Source organism: Mirounga leonina, unplaced genomic scaffold (assembly GCF_011800145.1).
Source record: "Mirounga leonina isolate KUSES-001 unplaced genomic scaffold, KU_Mleo_1.0 Mir_366, whole genome shotgun sequence".
NCBI classification, from domain to species: Eukaryota; Metazoa; Chordata; class Mammalia; order Carnivora; family Phocidae; genus Mirounga; species Mirounga leonina.
Genome location: NW_023270709.1, coordinates 25,691,436 through 25,709,724, shown reverse-complemented (window position 1 = coordinate 25,709,724; position 18,289 = coordinate 25,691,436). Strand labels below are relative to the sequence as shown.

The window sequence follows — 18,289 nt, the reverse complement described above, 5'->3', positions numbered from 1 at the left end:
GATTAGAAAAAACTCGATGGCTTCCCGTGGCCTTTTGGATAAAGGCGGATTCCTCAGAGCGGCTGCACCCGTCTGGCCCTCAGTGCAGCTTGCCATGCCTGCCATTGCCCGTTCTTGGTCCCCTTCTCCAGCCCCCTGAACACCCACCACCCTCCAGCTCCACCACCCTCTTCGGGGGCTGCCATCTGTACGCACACACTGTTCCTTCCGGAAGGCACTTCGTCCTCCTCGCCTACACCTCCCCATCCTGCGGGGCTGAGCTCCGGGACCACCTGTTTCCCAGGCAGCAGCCTTGCCCGTGCCGGGATCCTGCCTCATGATGCCATGCCTCAGTTAGAACACACTCCCTCGCACTGTCGTGTGTCTGTTCATGGGCTCGTCCCCTTGGCATACCGTAAGTCCCCTCAACTCAGTCTAACTCCACGCTGTCCACTTACATAGGCACAAATTGGCTTTAGGAGCACGAGGCCCAAGAGAAATCGGCTTGAGGAGCATGGGGCCTCCCACCACCCCAAGCTGCCAGGCGAGGTGCTTTGAAGATGAGATGAGATGGGGCAGGACCACCTGGAGGGCCCAAGGCTTCTGGGAGATGCCTAAGGGACCCCCGTTCCTACCATAAGTTCCCCCTTTCTCTCTCCTTGAGGTGGAAGGTGTGAGGTGCAGACAGAGGACAGAGGACACTGAATTAAACAATCACTGGAGCCCTTGGGGCCCCACCTGCTCCTTGGCAGCTGCTGAGAAGGTTCCAGAATTCCTTCCACCCTCAGCACGTCTGAGTAGCACACTTCGGGGATCATTAACGGAAGAAAACATTCTTTAGAGGCGACCCTGAGCCTGCAGATGTTACTTGAGTGCCCCGGGGACCCATCCTTTTACTCATCCCGTGGTTAAAATGAATCGCCCTCCAACCCGATGAGAATGGAAAGTTTGGGTTGAGCTAACTGCACATGTTAGGATCTGGGGGGCCCCGATCCAGCAGTGGGGGGACCAGGAACACTGCTGGGGAGGACGGGGAGCTTTTGTCTTTCTGTCTGCTCCCATTTCACTGCCGGAAACATTTTTGTTTCCTGGGCTTATTCCCAGCACTATTGTGATCATTCCTTGCTGCCCATAGAATTCAAGTAGGCATGAGCTTGGTACTTACCATTTACTTAAAAGATCAAATCCAGAACCCAAGAGAAATCATCCATTTCGAAGGAGCTGATCTCCAATCACTAGAAAACTTTTTCCACGGAGCAGCATTTGGGAAGTGAGAGACCACACAGACCACAGCACAGGGAGTGATGACTTGGAAATCATTTCAATGCCTGCATAAACAAATGATCTTGATTACCTGGATATTTGTGACCTCTCTCCCTTCTGAGTTCTGCTTCATGAATCACAGCGTACCTGACCCAGCCTGGGTCAGCTTGACAAGAGGACGTGGTGTTTCTAGACGCCCCAAGAGTTCTGGCTTTGCAATCCTGAAAAAGAACCAAAACATCTTTTTCTCCCATTTTATGGAGGCTTTGCAAGTATATTCCTGGCCTTCAGTTATTTGTGGCATGGTTACTAAATTAATAGAACATTTTCAAGGACTTGGGATTTGTGGGTAGAGATTCTTTTAAAATAATTTACGAGAACTGAAGCAGAACAAAGCAGCACATCTTTTGAGTGAACTAGCATGAGTGTTGGAAAGTCTTTTAAGACAAATGCCAAAAAAAAAAAAAAAATGTGGTAGTGTTATTCGTAGCCGTGGCTGCCAAATACTGCGAGATCCTGGATTTTAGGAAACAGGCTCTGTTCCCTCCCCGCCCCCTATCTTTCCTTTTGAAAAATGTCAAACCCAAGAATAGAATAATGAACTTCGACCTAGCTGCAACGCCAGAAATGGTTTGTAAGGGCTTGTTTTCTTTTGCCACATTTCCAACCACAAACACACACACGTGTGTGAACACACACGCACGCACAGAATCAACAACTAACATGTTAACGTTATGAAAGTGCTGGTTGTGTATTTTCATTGCCTGGCATTTTGTCTGGAAATAAATCACACCGAGCACATCACTCATATTTAAAATAATAACGAGATGCCTTTTATCCACAGTCTAATCTACCTGATGACGTCTTTGACCACGGAAAGGCAGCTGAGGAGAAAACGCCCCTGTCTCTCAGCGTCAGCGACCTGCCCAACGGGGACTGTGCCCTCACCCCCCACCCCACCGGCTCTCCGTCCACCACGGGCTCAGCAAATCCAGAAATTACCATCACCCCCTCAGAGCTCAGCCACAGCAACCTGGCCTCCCAGAACGAGGGCACGGAGGACTCCGGCTCAGCATCTTCCAGAAGCTCCTCCAGAGGAGGCCCAGAGCCAGAGCCACAGGTGAAGGAGGACACAGACGGGCCCCGGACCCCTGAGGCGGGCCAAGCGTCTGCAGGGGCCGGCCCGGCGCACCTGTTCCTGGAGAAGGATGTGGCAGAGGCTCTCCTGCGAGAGTCTGACGAGGCCTCTGAGCTCAAGCCCGTGGAGCTGGACACGTTCGAAGGAAACATCACGAAGCAGCTGGTCAAGAGGCTCACTTCGGCCGAGGTGCCGGTGGCCACGGAGAGGCTGCTCTTTGAGGGCTCTGTCAGTGGAGAGTCCGAAGGCTGTAGATCCTTCCTCGATGGAAGCTTGGAGGATGCGTTCAGTGGGCTATTCCTTGCATTAGAACCACATAAAGAGCAGTACAAAGAGTTTCAGGATCTGAACCAGGAAGTCATGCGTTTGGATGATATCCTAAAAGTAAGTACCATTTTAGGGAAATTGGATTAGGTTTGGAGAGAGGTGTCTGGAGCCAACATCCTCTTGAAAGTTGTGTATCTTTGTGTTTTATCCTGTTTCATCACAGAACCGATAATCGTCATTTGAATAGCACTGAGTTTTAAACACCAGGAGTGCACGTTCATTTTTATTTCCCTGACAGCAGATCAGCTTCACTAAGATGATTAGGAGTTAAATCACCAGCCCTGAGGAATGTCTGAGCTCCTCCAGCCCCAGAGTTAGTCACTGCAATCCCAAATGGGAAAGGGAGGCATTTTGAGGATCATAATCTCACTGAGATGCGACTGGATAGAGTCCCTTCCTGACCGAAGTCAAGAGTCAGGCAACCCCGATGTGGGAGCCACAGGCCCATCTCCCCACCCGGCCTCCCCCTGCACCCCCCGCCCTGCCTCCCCCTGCATCCCCCTTCTCTGGTCTGGTCCCGACCCGTGAGTCAGAACCTGCGATTACTCATGCACGAATCACCATCTCCTGTGCTCTGGAAGTCAGGGACCCCCAAGGCCAGCAGAGCTATCCTTCTCAACCCTGCTCCTGGTCAGACAGCTCAGGGTGGACCAGGTGGGAGGGGAGAGCGAGAGGGATGCTTTCCTCTCAGGCTGGGGGAGGACCTAAGAATGAGGTTATGGTTGCTACACCAGAGCAGATATGTTGTCACGGGGCATATGGATCAAACTTTTTAAAACACCGCGCAGGAAGACAGAAGCTGAATTTTGTCCCGAATCCCACTGCCCCCTCTTGTGTTCTTGGCTTTGCGACTCTGGTATTGCTCTACAGAAGAGAAATTGGATCCTTTTCCACGAAAGAGCTGTTCTTTGGTGACCTTTCCTATCAAATGGGCTTGAAAATAAGGTGCCGGGGCAAGCTGAGATTCAGCCCACAGAAGGCTGTCTCATCCCCTTGTATGACTGTTCGTAAAACATGGTCTTTTTAGTGGCACATGGAAACACATTTCCAGGGCTTTGCTGACTGTCTTACCCTTCTCGGTGGTGCTTACCTACCTCCGAGGGGGGTTGGTCCCCAGGGTAGATGAGACTTCCTGCCCCAACTCTCCAGGTCCTCCAGTGCTCATGACAGACTAATTCAGCTGCAAGTACACCCTCTGAGAAGCAGGCCAGGGCTCTCTGAATCTGCTTTCTGGAAAACACTTCTCAGAAGCCCCCGCTCAGGACTCAGGCATGGAGGCTGCTTGTCTAATTCTCCAGTGAAAACATCTTCTACTCCCTCAACAAACTGTTGTGTTCAGAGTTGACCAGCTTTGCTTAGTGGGCGAAAGGTGTGAAATTTAAAGACACAACTGACCCCCACCTACAGCAAACGCCTTAGAGAAAGCGAGTGGGGAGAGCAGCTCCCATTTCTAGGCATCTAGATGGCTGGTAAGTAGCTGGATCCACCAGCGAACACTGAGCAAGCCATCTGTGAGTCTTATAAACACCTGGTGGTCACAGATTTCTTTCCAGAGTATTATTTCAATCTGCTGTTGTTCCAACACGATCCTGCCTCTAAAATCCTTAAGTGTCCATCCCTTTGTTACGATAGATATTTGAACACATCCATCCTGCGTGAGGTCAAGTTCGGCAGATAGCTAGTTAAGAAAGAAGACCCTAGGACTGGGTTGCGTCTGGACTGGCTCCTTCTCACTCTCTGTGATTGAAAACAGCATTCGAGTTTAGGTCTGGGGCAAGTGGCTGTGGATCCAGCCGGAATTAAAGCATCTGCTAGACAAAGCTTTCTCTTTTTCCCCCCTTCACATTCCCAGGATGCTAAGCCTCTTGAGGATCAGAAACTAAATGATGCTGCCTCTGGGACGGAGATCACTGAGGGTGAATGAAACAACTCTGATTTAAGAGACCAAAAGACGGTTTCCCCTGTGCTTTTCCACCTTGAGTCTCAGAGACAGATCCCCGCCAGGCACTGCCTGCCTTATGTTACGAAGTGAGCAAGGAGGGCCACCTAACTGGATGGAGGACCTTTGGTTCTTCTGCCTTGCAGGACTGGTCCCATTCAATGCACCCCAGCGTCCGTCCTCTTGAATACTTGGAAGGACGTGTTTCCATCCCTGTGCCCTTGGCAGCTGATGTTGTTCTGTTTGTCATGCTTCTGTCTGTGTCCGGCAGACCCCGGAGTGGGTGTGCTCACATAATCCCAGGGCCCAGTCAGGGAAGCGGCGGAACTTGTCCCTGCAGAGGTAAAGCCATAGAGGACGCGGGGCTCCTTCCTGCGCCGCCCATGCCCTTCCTTTTCTCCTCGACGCACAGAGCCAATTACATGCCATGAATGTAAAATTAATACTGAAGTCTACTTACGTAGGGAGTATGAGTTGGGTGAGTGGGAGTCGTTTTCTCTTTCTGGGGTTGGTTTTGTTAATCCTTTAGAACAGGTTCCTTGGGCAGCCAGCTTCTGTCTCAGGACAGTGCAGACATGACCACATAACCTTACGGACTGGTTAGCATTTGGCATTGACCCCATGACTCTTTAGATTTGCCTGCTGGTTGTATTTTCTTTGGGGTTGAGCACTAGGCAGAGGGAGGGCTCGAGCAGTTCTGTTTCCCAGGGCTTTCTGGGCTGTCGTATTCCCTCAACTTTTCATTATAAAACTTTCAGGCAGAAATAGAGAGAATCCTATAATGCCTCCCCATGTGCCCATGGCCCCCACCCCCGGCTTCCACAGTGTCAACTCATGGCCAGTCTTGTTTTGTCTGTTCTTCTCCCTGCTTCTTTCCCTCCAGATGATTTTGGAACAAACCCCAGATACTGTGTCATTTTATCCATCATTGTACTTTTTTTTTTAAAATATGAAGATTTTAAATGCATTTTGTTTTAACGCCAAGCTCAATAAAAAAATAAAAGCTTGAAAAAAACCCAGAAAGTGTCACATCTCAAGTTGAATGTTGTGTGCCGCGTTTTCTGCTTCTGGATATGTTGATCTTCTCCCTGATGCCTTCTGCCTTTGCAGTGCAAGCCAGCCGGAAGCCGCAGCAGGTCTTCCAGTTTAAGTCTTACAGTTGAAAGTGCTTTAGAAAGCTTTGATTTCCTGAACACCTCTGATTTTGACGAGGAGGAGGAGGATGGTGATGAGGTTTGTAATGTTGGTGGAGGCGCGGACTCAGTATTTTCAGACACTGAGACTGAGAAAAATAGGTAAGTGTAAAGTTCTGTGCTTACACCTCTAAGATCTGTACAGTGGTCCTTTGTCACTCTCGGGCGGCACCTGGGTACCTGTCCGGGAGGAGAACTCCCCACAGGACTGGCCATTGCCTTTCGGTTCCCCGTTATTGTTGAAGACAATTTTTGAATATCATTAACCTCTTTTGTGCAGTTCAAGAAAAAATGAATTGCTTTCTTTTCTTCCTCATAAATGAAGGGGACATGTTTGTATGAGTGTGTGTGTGTGTGCGCCTACATCTTGGAGGGTTTGGGGTCTACAACCTGACCCCAGTGTAATTAATTCTAAATTAACTAGATATGCTATGTTTCCGGAGAACTCTTACTGGATGATCCGTTTGTACTTGGTTCTCGTCCGATTTCTAATCTCTTCATTTTGTTATGCTCTGCTTTTTACACCCCTTTACCTCTTGCCCCCTTTGGCAAAGTAGTTGTAGATCAAGCTCATCAGTGCCCATATCCAAGCCAGGTTCAGCCCCGGCCACCTATTTCTCTTAGAACGAGGGATGCCCGACTGATCACTGAGAACTGATTGCTTTGTTCTCCAGTCTACCAGGTGGAGAATGCGCCTTCTCTGGGGCGGGCAGGGGTGAGGCAGCAGGAAGGGACAATGAAGGTGAAATACCATCACCTTCTCCATCAGGCTTTCTTGGACAGCCAGAACTTGTGTTTGGAGCTAGAGTCTGGGGTCTATTTTGTGACTTCAGCTAAAGCAAAACAAGCACAGTTGAGCATACTCACCTTCATTAACTGTTGGGGTGAGACCCACACATACTTTCCCGAAGGAAAGGGTGGATCTCCACCATCTTTACCTTTGACATGTTATGCAAACAAGTTTTCAAGTCACAGGGAGCTCCAGCTATCCCATCTTCACCAACCTCTCTGTGGGTGATGTTCCGGTAACATTTTTGAGGGCTTTCTTGTCCCTAGAGGGCTCATTCTTCCAAAATCAGGAAACAAAAATGTGAGAAACAGAATTTTTTTTTTAAAGACTTTATTTATTTGAGAGAGAGAGAATGAGAGAGAGAGAACACATGAGAGGGGATAGGGTCAGAGGACGAAGCAGACTCCCTGCCGAGCAGGGAGCCCGATGCGGGACTCGATCCCGGGACTCCAGGATCATGACCTGAGCCGAAGGCAGCTGCTTAGCCAACTGAGCCACCCAGGCGCCCGTGAGAAACAGAATTTATCCACTGAGCAAGCTGAGGGCATGGCAAACAAAATGTAATGAATGGAAGGTTGACGTTATGCTCCTACATTCTGTGCTGAGATTTTTCTAACCTGATCGAACTTGTGAAATGCTTCTAAACCAAAAATCCGTCTACTCGTTAGCTTAAGCTGTTACATGATATGTCAAAGTCAGACATCGGTCTAAACTCTTACTCTTGTTGCCGTCAGAAGCATCTTCACAACAAAAACATTGTGGGTTGGGGCGCCTGGGTGGCTCAGTTGGTTAAGCGTCTGCCTTCGGCTCAGGTCATGATCCCAGGGTCCTGGGATCGAGCCCCGCATCGGGCTCCCTGCTCGGCGGGGAGTCTGCTTCTCCCTCTCCCACTCCCCCTACTTGTGTTCCCTCTCTTGCTGTGTCTCTCTCTGTCAAATAAATAAAATCTTAAAAAAAAAAAAAATCGTGGGTTTTGTACATTTTATAGACCGTTGATACTGAATTGTCTAAAATGCTCGATTTTATGTCATCAGCGGGATTAGGGGAAATTGTAGAAATTGTGTGTGTGTTTTAAACATGTGCGGATGGCTGGGACAGAGAGTGCTTTCCCCTTGGAGGCAGCTGGGGGTTGGAGTAAAGCGCTCAAGGCCTCTAAGCTCGGGTGCACGATCTTCTTAAATCACGGGCTGGGGGCATGAGCCCAGGAGCCACCAGCTGCCTGGCCCCCCGGCTGTGTAACAGGACACGGTGGTGACTATCTCTGCCAGGCAGCCCTCCCTCGTGTGAAATGAGACTACTCCCTCTTTCCCACACAGATTAATTTTCAGAACAAAATTGGATAATAGAAGCAGCAGAAAATGTAAGTGCCCATCGTGGTACAGCTTGAGACAGCTCCACGGTGAGGCTAAAACCGGGCAGGAGAGGCAGAAGCAGGCGCCTCCTGGAAGGATTCAAATGCCCCCTTGTAGCCTTTGTCTGGGGCAGAACGTCATGTCTCCTGTTGGCAGCTTTCCTTTTCTTCCTTTTCTTCAAGTAGCAATTGATCTGAGGCCAAGAAGACGCCTTGACATTGCTTCTTGATGGTATTGCTCTTGGGGGCCACTGCAAATATAGAGGGTGGCTTAATCCCAGAGACTTTGGCAAAGCACCCCCATCCACAGAGCAAGAAAGTGTAGCAAGTGCAAAATGAGAGCCTGTCTCAAAGACTCCTTGGTGTGCCGGCTTCACAAACGGCTCATTGTGCTTGGGCGGCAAACAGAGAACTCTGGAAGCAGTCTGTTTGCGTGATCTTTTAACAGGGCAAATTGGTGGCCAGGCTGAACCAAGAAGTAGCTTTTGAAAGGTATCTCGGTTTTTCGAGGCAGGCTTCGTGGAAGCCTCCTTTTCGGTGGGCACCATGGGGCAGGGGGGCCTTCCCTCATTTTGTTGAGGTGACCTGGCGTTTCCGTGATGAAAGAATCTAACATCTCGCCCCCCTTCCTGGTTCAGCACTTACAGATCAGTACACCCCGAAGCCAGGGGGCACCTCAGCGAAGCGCTGACGGAAGACACGGGAGTTGGGACTAGTGTGGCCGGAAGCCCCCTGCCGCTGACCACAGGCAATGAGAGTCTGGACATCGCCATTGTCGGGCACCTTCAATACTGCACCCGGCTCGTTCAGGTGGGTGACCGTGTTGGCTTTAGAGCCCAGGGTGTGGGTGCACAAGCAGGTGGGCTTCCTTTCTCAGTTATGCCCGAGAAAGGAAAATTCAGGAATAAGACAACAGTCCTCCTTCGAGTTGGGCCAACTCAAACATTCTCGTGGGCGTGGCCATCCTCCCTGGACCCAGGGGTTTTCTGTCTTAAAACCTAGCTCTCCACACTTTCTTCTTTTTTTCAGATTTTATTTATTTGAGAGAGAGGGAGAGAGAGCACAGCAGGGGGAGCGGCAGAGGGAGAGGGAGAAGCAGGCTTCCCCGCAGAGCAGGGAGCCCGACATGGGGCTCGATCCAGGACCCCGGGACCCTGACCTGAGCCAAAGGCAGACGCTTAACCAACTGAGCCACCCAGGTGCCCCCTAGCTCTCCACACTTTAAAAGGTCATAGGTTAGCACTTGATCTCAAATCATTTGATAAAAGAGAAATATGACTAAGGAAAAAAAAATTGTATTCTGCCATCTGCAAATGAATGGACTTTGAAAGCAGGAGTTACGAGCGTCTGTTAACGTGCAGTTGTCCCCTGACTTAGCTTTCTACCACCTGGACAGCTAAAGGCAAAATGCTGCAGGATATAACCCGGGCTTTCCAGATCTTGAGTAAATACCTATCAGCAATGAGAACGAATACTTTCATAGGCCATTATCATCACCAGTTAGCTCTCATCCTGGGACACTGGGGGCTTATTTTTCTTTTCATTTCAGGTTGTTTACCGGTTAAGATTTTGCAACAGTGGAGCAAATATTTCGAAATTCTTTTGTTGCAGGAAGTGCTTTAGCTTCTTGAACAAAACGTTTTCCCTGAGCATCTACTTAAATGCTTCCTCCTTGCCTGGTTGCCTGTCTGCTCCAGCCTACTTGCATGTGTGGGGAACAGGATGAGAATGGGAAAGCAAACGTAATGGTCTTCGGGGGGATTGGCCAGGCAGGAAGGGTGTCAAAGAAGGAGGAATCATGCTCCTAAGAGCAGGGGACCCACTGGAAGACAAGAGGCAGGGTAAGGAGGAAGGGGTCGCATAGAGGCCAGAAGTGGGTTAATGTGCTTCTTCCATAATACATTTGTGAGGAGATGTAGAATATGCTTCTCCTCCACGAATAAAGAACCGCAAAGTCACCTCAGACGCTGTGGGAAACTGGTTGGCAATTAGGACTCTTGCACTAACTTGGCCAACGTCCCAGTTGATCTCTTCTGTTGACTGTCGAATTTGTAAGCCATTTACTGACAATCTGGCAGGAGGTGCAATTTTTTTTTTTTTTTTCAGGCCAAAATGGGCAAGGATTGTGGTTTACTTTATAGCTCTTCTCTATTCCCCAACTACTTGAATGAGACAGTTTTCACAGTTCTTTGTCCTTGCTGAGCCTGATTCTGGGCTGAGCCTGATTCTGGGCTGAGCCAGCGACCCATTTGCCTTTTAGAGGGAAAGCCATTATTTTGTGAAACGTAAGAGAATTCTCTTCCATGAAGGAATGGATGTTTTCTCTCAAAGACGAATTGGCAAGCAATATTCAGTGCCATGTTCTTGTCTGTACTCAGGCCATGGTTATAACAAGTCAGCTCTTCTGTGGGGAAGATCAGCGCCAGCAAAACAAAAGAGGTAGATATAAAGATGTAGAATGAAGGAGTAAGGATTAGAAACTTAATTTCTAACTCACATCCACTGCTGAATCGGTGAGTTAATGTCTTCATTTGGTATATAATTGCAAAGAGATAAAAATGGGCATTCCATAAGGATCATAATAGCTATAACCATGCCCCAAGTCAGTTCATTTCTACTGTATTTACTTACATGAAAGGCATCAGTACATAATTGCTACACTAGACTTCTGAATTTGAAAATCCTATTTGTGTAGTCTAGAGGATTTCATACAGGAAGACGCTACAGGCTGCATCCTGCATCCATGCCTACCACGTGATTGGGACAGGTCTCCGAGGGACAAAGAAAGGTCGAGAACGTTCAGGCAGCAACTGACTTCTGTCCTCATGCCCTTGACTCTTGTGACCTGCACATAGGTGAAATCACTTGCTATTTATGTGGCCTTGGGCACGTTTCTTGATCTCCCTGGCCTCAGTTTCCTCAGCAGTAAAATGGAATATCAAGGGGCACCTGGGTGGCTCCGTCTGACTCTTGGTTTCGGCTCAGGTCGTGATCCCAGAATCATGAGATTGAGCCCTGCTCAGCTCTGAGTCTGCTTGGGATATTCTCTCTCCTCTTCCCTCTGCCCCTCTCCCTGCTCGGGCACTCTCTAGATAAATAAATAAGGAAGGAAGGAAGGAAGGAAGGAAGGAAGGAAGGAAGGAAATAAATAAATAAATAAGTAAATAAATAAATAAATAAATAAATAAATAAATAAATAAATAAATAAATAAAATCTTTGAAATGGACTATCAATAGTACCCACCTCACAGGGTGACTGTGAGAAATAGCATGAGCTAATACATGGGCTCAGACCAGTGCATGGTACATAAAAAGCACTCGTTAATTAGAACGAGGTAGTCTTGATTATAATCATGATTATTCTACAACACGTTCTTAATTTTCAGCTTGAAAATAAGGAATGAAATCCACGCTGTGAAAAATTACTACTTGTAAAATAAATCTTTTTTTCTGTTAGCACACAGATAAGCAGCCTAAATATGCCTTCCAAGTCTCAAAGAGGATTTACAGAGTCACAATACATAAAAGCAAAGGCAACGTTATAATAACCTTGCAGCTCTATTATTGAGAACGTTCCAGAATCTATTTGGGCGCGAAAAAAACGTTTAAAGCAACAAAAACATGGGTGTGATTTCATCAGATGCTGTCATCGGCATGGAATGAGGAACATTCTCAAACTGGAACCAAACCCCCGAATGGGTTGAGTTATCCTCACCGCCGAGTTAGGACAGAGGAGGTTGGGCCCGGAAACCCTGGTCGACAACAACCTAACTGACTCACTGGTTCTGTTTGTCTCCTCAGCAAATTGTTTTCTCAAGCAAAACTCCATTCGTGGCGAGCAATCTCTTAGAGAAGCTTTCTAGGCAAATCCAGGTGGTGGAGAAACTGTCAGCAGTCAGCCATGAGAACATAGGGAACATGAGTTCCGTCATTGAAGGTAAGCGAGCTGCGCGTCACACCGCTGTCCACGCAGACGGCGGCCACTGGCCCACACTCCTTGGCCACATTCATCCTTGCTGTGTCAGGACGGCAGGAGCCCACGCTCAGGCCCCAGCGTGGAGGAATGGCTGCACACTGGAAGACACCAGGGTCTTCCAGGTGAGGTCTGATGAAGCCTCGAACAGAAGGCCCTGTAGGTTCTCCTCGTGCATTTGTGCCCCCTCTTGGGCTCCTCCCGGGAGCGGGGGACCTTGGCACGTGGCTGAGAGGCAGGAAAAGGGACCGGACACTCAGGATGTGAGTGACCCGTGTCCTCCCCGCTCCCAGGCGCCTCCTCGTGATCACAAGCATACACAGGAGAAACGCCGACCCTGTGCGGCCTGGCACGATGCTCTTCATGAGTTCAGCCCGGGAGCCCCCTGGGCAGCGTGTCAGACTCCTCGAGCCACCTCCCGCTCTGTGTCATCCCCTGCAAAAAAACTGCCTGAGGTGTCCTTCTCTGGGCCTATACAGTGTTTTGCTGTCGAGTTACCAGAGAGGAGATGGTGGGAGCATCTTCCAAGCATAGAGCTACTGTGTTTTCTCTCACTAAAAGCAAACAGCTTCGCTTTTGCTACATTTTCTTGGCTGCCCAGGCTAGAGGAGTTCCTTAATAATAACGTCTTTGCCCTTTGGAAAATCTGTCACATACAGAGGAATCTTGTAGTTCCGATTCAACACCACAATCTTTAGGGGACGCCCGGCTGGCTCGCCTGGCAGTCGGTGGAGCCCGCGACTCTGGATCTCGGGGTTGTGCATTCAAGCCCCACATCGGGTGTAGAGCCTACTTAAAAAAAAAAAAAAATTTAAAACTATAGTCTTAAGGGCACCTGGGTGGCTCAGTTGGTTAAGCGACTGCCTTCGGCTCAGGTCATGATCCTGGAGTCCCGGGATCGAGTCCTGCATCGGGCTCCCTGCTCGGCGGGGAGTCTGCTTCTCCCTCTGACCCTCCTCCCTCTTGTGCTCTCTGCCTCTCATTCTCCCTCTCGCAAATAAATAAAATCTTAAAACAAACAAACAAACAAAAAAAAAAAACTATAGTCTTAAGAAAAAGAGAGAGAGAAAGAGAGAGGCCCTGGTGCCGGCCCCGCCCCCGCGCAGGTACATCTCTTCATCTGCTTCATTCAGAACGTGCATCGTGGGGTGGGGGCTGCTCTTCTCTTCCAGCCATCCCAGAATTTCACAAAAAGCTGTCTTTGCTGTCCTTCTGGACCAAGTGCTGCAGCCCAGTGGCCGTCTACCACAGCTCGGCCGACCGAGTGATGAAGCAGCTAGAAGCTGGCTTCGCCAGAACCATCAACAGAGAATACCCAGGACTTGCAGACCCAGGTACGGGGCAGTGGTGGGGAGGAAGGCGTCTCTGCCGTTGACTTGCAGGTGGGCACCGGCGGGTTCCCGCCCCCCTTCCCCTGGGACAGGCTGACCCTGCAGAGGAAGCCTCGTCTACTCAGTGCCATCGAAGGAAAGAAAGACTTGAACGTGTTTTAATTCAGAGTATCAGCAGTGACTTCTAAAAGCACTGTGTTTCTGTATGGCCATTTAGGTGGCTGTAGACTTTTTTCATTAAAATGTCACCAAAACGAGAGTGTCACGGGGGATAACCACTTGGGAAAAACTGGCATTTTCTCCTAAAGCTAAATATACCCCTACCCTATGACCCAGCGACTCCGCTCCTAAATATATCAAGGGAGATACATGCTTATACTCACAAAAATGGACACGCCTAAAAAAAGGTTCATAGCAGCTTTCTTCACAAAAGCTGAAAATAAGAAACAACTCAAATGCCTACCAACAAGAAAATGAATGTATTCTGTGTGTCTGTATGTATATAGAATGTGTATATATATATAGTATTATGTGTATGTATATATTGTATATATATATATAGTAACATTCATACAATAAGGTATTACACAGCAGTTTTTAAAAAGAATAATAAATTACGGGGTGCCTGGGTGGCTCAGTTGTTAAGTGTCTGCCTTCGGCTCAGGTCATGATCCCAAAGTCCTGGGATCGAGCCCCACATCGGGCTCCCCGCTCGGCGGGAGGCCTGCTTCTCCCTCTCCCACTCCCCCTGCTTGTGTTCCTGCTCTCGCTGTCTCTGTCTCTAATAAATAAATAAAAATCTTTAAAAAAAATAAAAAAATATATTAAAAAAAAGAATAATAAATTACTGCTACAAGCAACAATTTAGATGAATCTCACAGATATTTTGTTGAGTAAAAGGAGCCAGATACAAAAAGTACATTCTAGATAATTCCATTTACATGATGCTCAAGAACAAGTGAAGCTAATACGTGTTGACAGAAGTCAGATTATTAGTAATCTACGGTGCTCGGGGGTCACAAGCTCACCCTTGGGGTGCCGGCCGTGTTCTGTAACTTGACCCAAATGGCAGTCACATAGGTGGGTGTACACATAAATGCAAAACTCATGCAGCCTCACTCTGAGGATCGGCTCACCTGCCGGACTTCGCCCTGCCATGTACCTCAGTAAAACACGAATGAATGGTCACGTCTCCTCAAAGCTGCTTCCCCTCTTTCCCTTCCAAACAGTGTTCCGCACCCTGGTCTCCCAAATCCTGGACCGGGCTGAGCCTCTGCTCCCCTCCAGCCTCCCTTTGGAAGTCATCACTGTTTTCCAGTATTACAGTTACTTTACCAGCCACGGTGTGAGCGACCTCGAGAGTCACGTGAACCAGCTGGCCAAGCAAGGTGGGACGCGTTGCTGGCTCCCTTTGGAGTCCGCTCTGGGCTTTTCAGTCGTAGTTTTTAGTGATGGGAACCTTTCCTTTTCCCCCAAGTCAACAGCTGGGATCAGATCTGCCTTTTCAATGACTTTTGGACCCTTAACATTAGCGAGCCTCTTGGCAATGAAGCGGGGATTTATGAAGAGCATCCCAATCACCCAGAAGGGATGTAGTGTTGACGAGAAGCTGCTGAATGATTTACTGATGTAATTTCTTTTCTTCATTAGTGTATTGTATTTGCCATTAGTGGGATCAAGTCTACAGGCAGTACTATTTTAGGTTGCCCTTTTTGGTGGTGCTTTCATGATAATAAGCAGAAGTGGGGTTCACAAGAAGGCAGATGCAGTGACGTGTTGATAAGGGAAGGAGGGAGGATGGAAAACCAGATCTCCGGCTGGGAATCCAGGAAATGAAAAGAATGGGCACCAGCCTAGGAGTGTGGCATGAAGCTTATTGCAATGATGTGGATGGAACTAGAAGGTATTCTGCTTTCTTTTTACTCGCTAGTTTCCTTGATTCAGACTCTGCAATCGCTGAGAGATGAGAAACTGCTGCAGGCCATGAGTGACCTCGCACCCAGCAGCCTCCCAGCCCAGCAGGAAGTACTCCGGACCCTGGCCCTGCTGCTCATGAGGAATGACAGCCAAGTGAGCCAGGCTGTGATGCTTTACCTGGCCGCAGCCTCCAGAGATGAGCATTTCAGGGAAAAGGTAAAGCCCCAAATCGTGGACATCAAGCCAGAAGCTTGTTTAATTTTCTATCATTTACTATGAATATTTTGCCATCTGTTTTTTATCAAAATAATTTTCTTCTGCCTATTAATAACATATAATCTGTCACACCACATAAACTACAAAAATATACTGCAAATATTTGAGCGCCTGTAAGTCCAGCCCCCAGAGAGTACTGTTAATAATTTGGTGTATGTTCCTTCCAATGTTTTTCTACATATCTGCTCACATATATAATTATTTTTTCCTTAAATGAGATCACAGTGTTCTGTTGTGTAACTGATTTCTTAAATGTACTATGTCATGGTGATTTTCCTTGTTAGAACATGTTGACCTACTTCATTCCATTTGATGGATTAATGTACATCTCAGGGCATGGATATTCCCTAATTTATTTTCTCGTTCCATATTGATCGGCATTAGTCTAGTTCCCCACTCTGAAAAATATCATGGTGAGCATACATGCACACATATTTTATGAGTAGTTTGGGGTCAAGTTATCAAACTGTTGGCTCAAAGAACAAGAATATTTTTAATTTTAAAAGCTATCACTCCTCATTGCCAGGGAAGAGGCGGTGTACCTCGTCCGGGGCTTTCATTCAGTACCATCCAGGGGTAACAGGCATCTGTGATTCGAGCACCCAGGGGCCCTGTACAGACGGCAGCCTTGGTCCTCTGGGAACCCTTGACAATCTGAACAGTTGTTCTAAAAACTAACTCGTGGGGCGCCTGGGTGGCTCAGTTGGTTAAGTGTCTGCCTTTGGCTCAGGTCATGATCCCGGGGTCCTGGGTTTAAGCCCCACATCAGGCTCCCTGCTCAGTGGGGAGCCTGGTTCTCCTTCGCCCTCTGCCCCTGTCCCTCTCTCTCTCAAATAAAGTTTTAAAAGATAAAAAATAAAAGATAACTCATGTCAGTCCTCAGATCAGCTCAAGAAAATTAAACTGGTCCCTTCTTATCCTTGGAAAGGTCAAATGTTGAACTCTGAGAAGGGCTGAACTTTTCTAAGGCATTAGCTAAGCTAGGGAGTGGTGGAATGTTTGCGTCTCCAGTTCAACTCTCATCCTTAGGTCTTGGATTCATTTCTCACGAATGAACCTTCACTAACTGAAGATGGCTTAGGTGGCACACTAGTTAAGAGGAACAACTTAGATACCACCTAGAAGTGTTTGACCCGCCCTCCCCAAACCTTGAGTTCTTTCCATCTTTTCATGTATGAAACAGCAAACGTTAGTACGTTAATTCTGTACCACCAGATGTGAAGGGCTAAAGCCATACAAAACTACCTCGATGAGACCTGGTGTTTCTGTAGATCTCAAACCTTCAGAAAACCATAGATATTGAAGCAAACTAGACGTATGTTGGCTCATTTTTGATGCTTTTTACTCACCCTTCCTCCCTGGACCCAAATAAGTGGGAAATATCTATTCTTCTGTCTGTTGGGGTGTTGTTGCTCCTGTAATCATCTAGGACCCGCCAGAGGAGACGCTTACTACCTTGCAAGGTGACAGGGACTTCTTGCTTCCCAGGGCACCTCCTGTTGGCTTCCTGGAACTCTTACCAAGCTGAGTATCGTGGCAGCCACCATTTCTTGGGCAACTGCTCAAATTCAAGTGGGCAAGGTGACGCTTACTTGTTCTGTGAGACTGTACGTCTCTGCAAGGCACAGGGAAGTGCCGAATGCTTTGTCGAGTCGGGAAACAGTGCCCACTTCCTGCTCAAGCCAACAGAGTTTCAGTCCTCTTGCTCAAAGGGACAGTATGGTCCAGAAGTCTCATCTAAAGATCCTACTACTAGTGGTGGACTGACCCAGGCCCACATCCAGCACCTTATCCCTCTGGAATCATTGTTACAATGCAAACATGCCTGAGAGCAAGGACCATTTAAGTTGTTATCGGCCATTTAAGCCTTGGAATGTATGGTTTGGGGAACTGGTTAAATTTTGGCTTGGTGGCTAAACCTGGGGGCTCTTGGGAGGGGTACCAGAGGGAAATGGGAAAATAGAGAATCATTGTGTGCTCAAGTTCATCCACTTGATGAGGACTATGCAAAAGCCCAAGTGAAATGGAACATTTAGTATTATTATTAATTCCTAGCAACCAGAAAGTGGCAACAATCCAAATGTCCATCAGCTGATGAATATACAAAATCCGATCTCTCCTTACAATGGGATATCGTTCAGCCTAAAAGGAACGAAGTGCTGACACACGGATGAACCCTGAAGCCATCGTGCTCAGTGAAAGCACGAGACATAAAAGGCCACGTATGACGTGATCGCATTCCCACAAAATGTCCAAAGTAAGCAAATCCACGGAGAGAGACGGAGATCAGTGGTTGCCAGGAACCGGACAGAGGAGCAATGGGAATGACTGCCAATGGGTACAGGATTTCTCTGGGGACTGATGGAAATGCTCTGGAATGAGGTAGTGATGATGGTTTCTGAGTACACAAAAAACCACTGAGTCAAACACTTTAAAGGGCAAATATGGTGGTATGTGAATTGTATCTCCATTTTTTAGAAGAGTAGGTCGTTCTATAGAACTGAGAAAACAGGCCGTGTTTAATCACAGCTATGTGCCGTGTCATGAGCAAACACATCATCAGGTGGTTGATGACACTTTCACGCTCTTTCATCCAGGCACTATGGTGTCATCAGATCTGATTGGGCCATTCACTATGTATAGGGTATTATTCATTCTAGGTGCTAGGAATTAAATCAATTTAAAAAACAAAAAACCAGAGGCCCCTGGGTGGCTCAGTCGGTTAAGCATCTGACTCTTGATTTCGGCTCAGGTCATGATGTCAGGGTCACAGGATCGAGCCCCACGTCAGGTTCCTTGCTCGGCGGGAAGC

The 18,289-nt window shown here is 48.0% G+C and overlaps 1 protein-coding gene across 6 annotated transcripts in view; it reads left to right on the top strand.

Annotated features, from left to right (window-relative positions):
- RIPOR2 (RHO family interacting cell polarization regulator 2) overlaps nucleotides 1-18,289 on the top strand; it is a 110,627-nt gene that overhangs the window by 84,475 nt on the left and 7,863 nt on the right. For 4 of the 6 annotated variants that reach the window (XM_034985795.1, XM_034985791.1, XM_034985793.1 and 1 more), the window contains 7 exons: nucleotides 2,087-2,764; nucleotides 5,757-5,941; nucleotides 8,619-8,790; nucleotides 11,782-11,917; nucleotides 13,126-13,287; nucleotides 14,514-14,672; nucleotides 15,215-15,417. In XM_034985795.1, coding sequence (XP_034841686.1) covers nucleotides 2,087-2,764; nucleotides 5,757-5,941; nucleotides 8,619-8,790; nucleotides 11,782-11,917; nucleotides 13,126-13,287; nucleotides 14,514-14,672; nucleotides 15,215-15,417 — 1,695 coding nt within the window. Of the gene's footprint in view, nucleotides 1-2,086; nucleotides 2,765-4,559; nucleotides 5,736-5,756; nucleotides 5,942-8,618; nucleotides 8,791-11,781; nucleotides 11,918-13,125; nucleotides 13,288-14,513; nucleotides 14,673-15,214; nucleotides 15,418-18,289 lie in introns of those variants that run through there. The other 2 variants (XR_004675828.1, XM_034985794.1) reach the window with 2 other exon arrangements.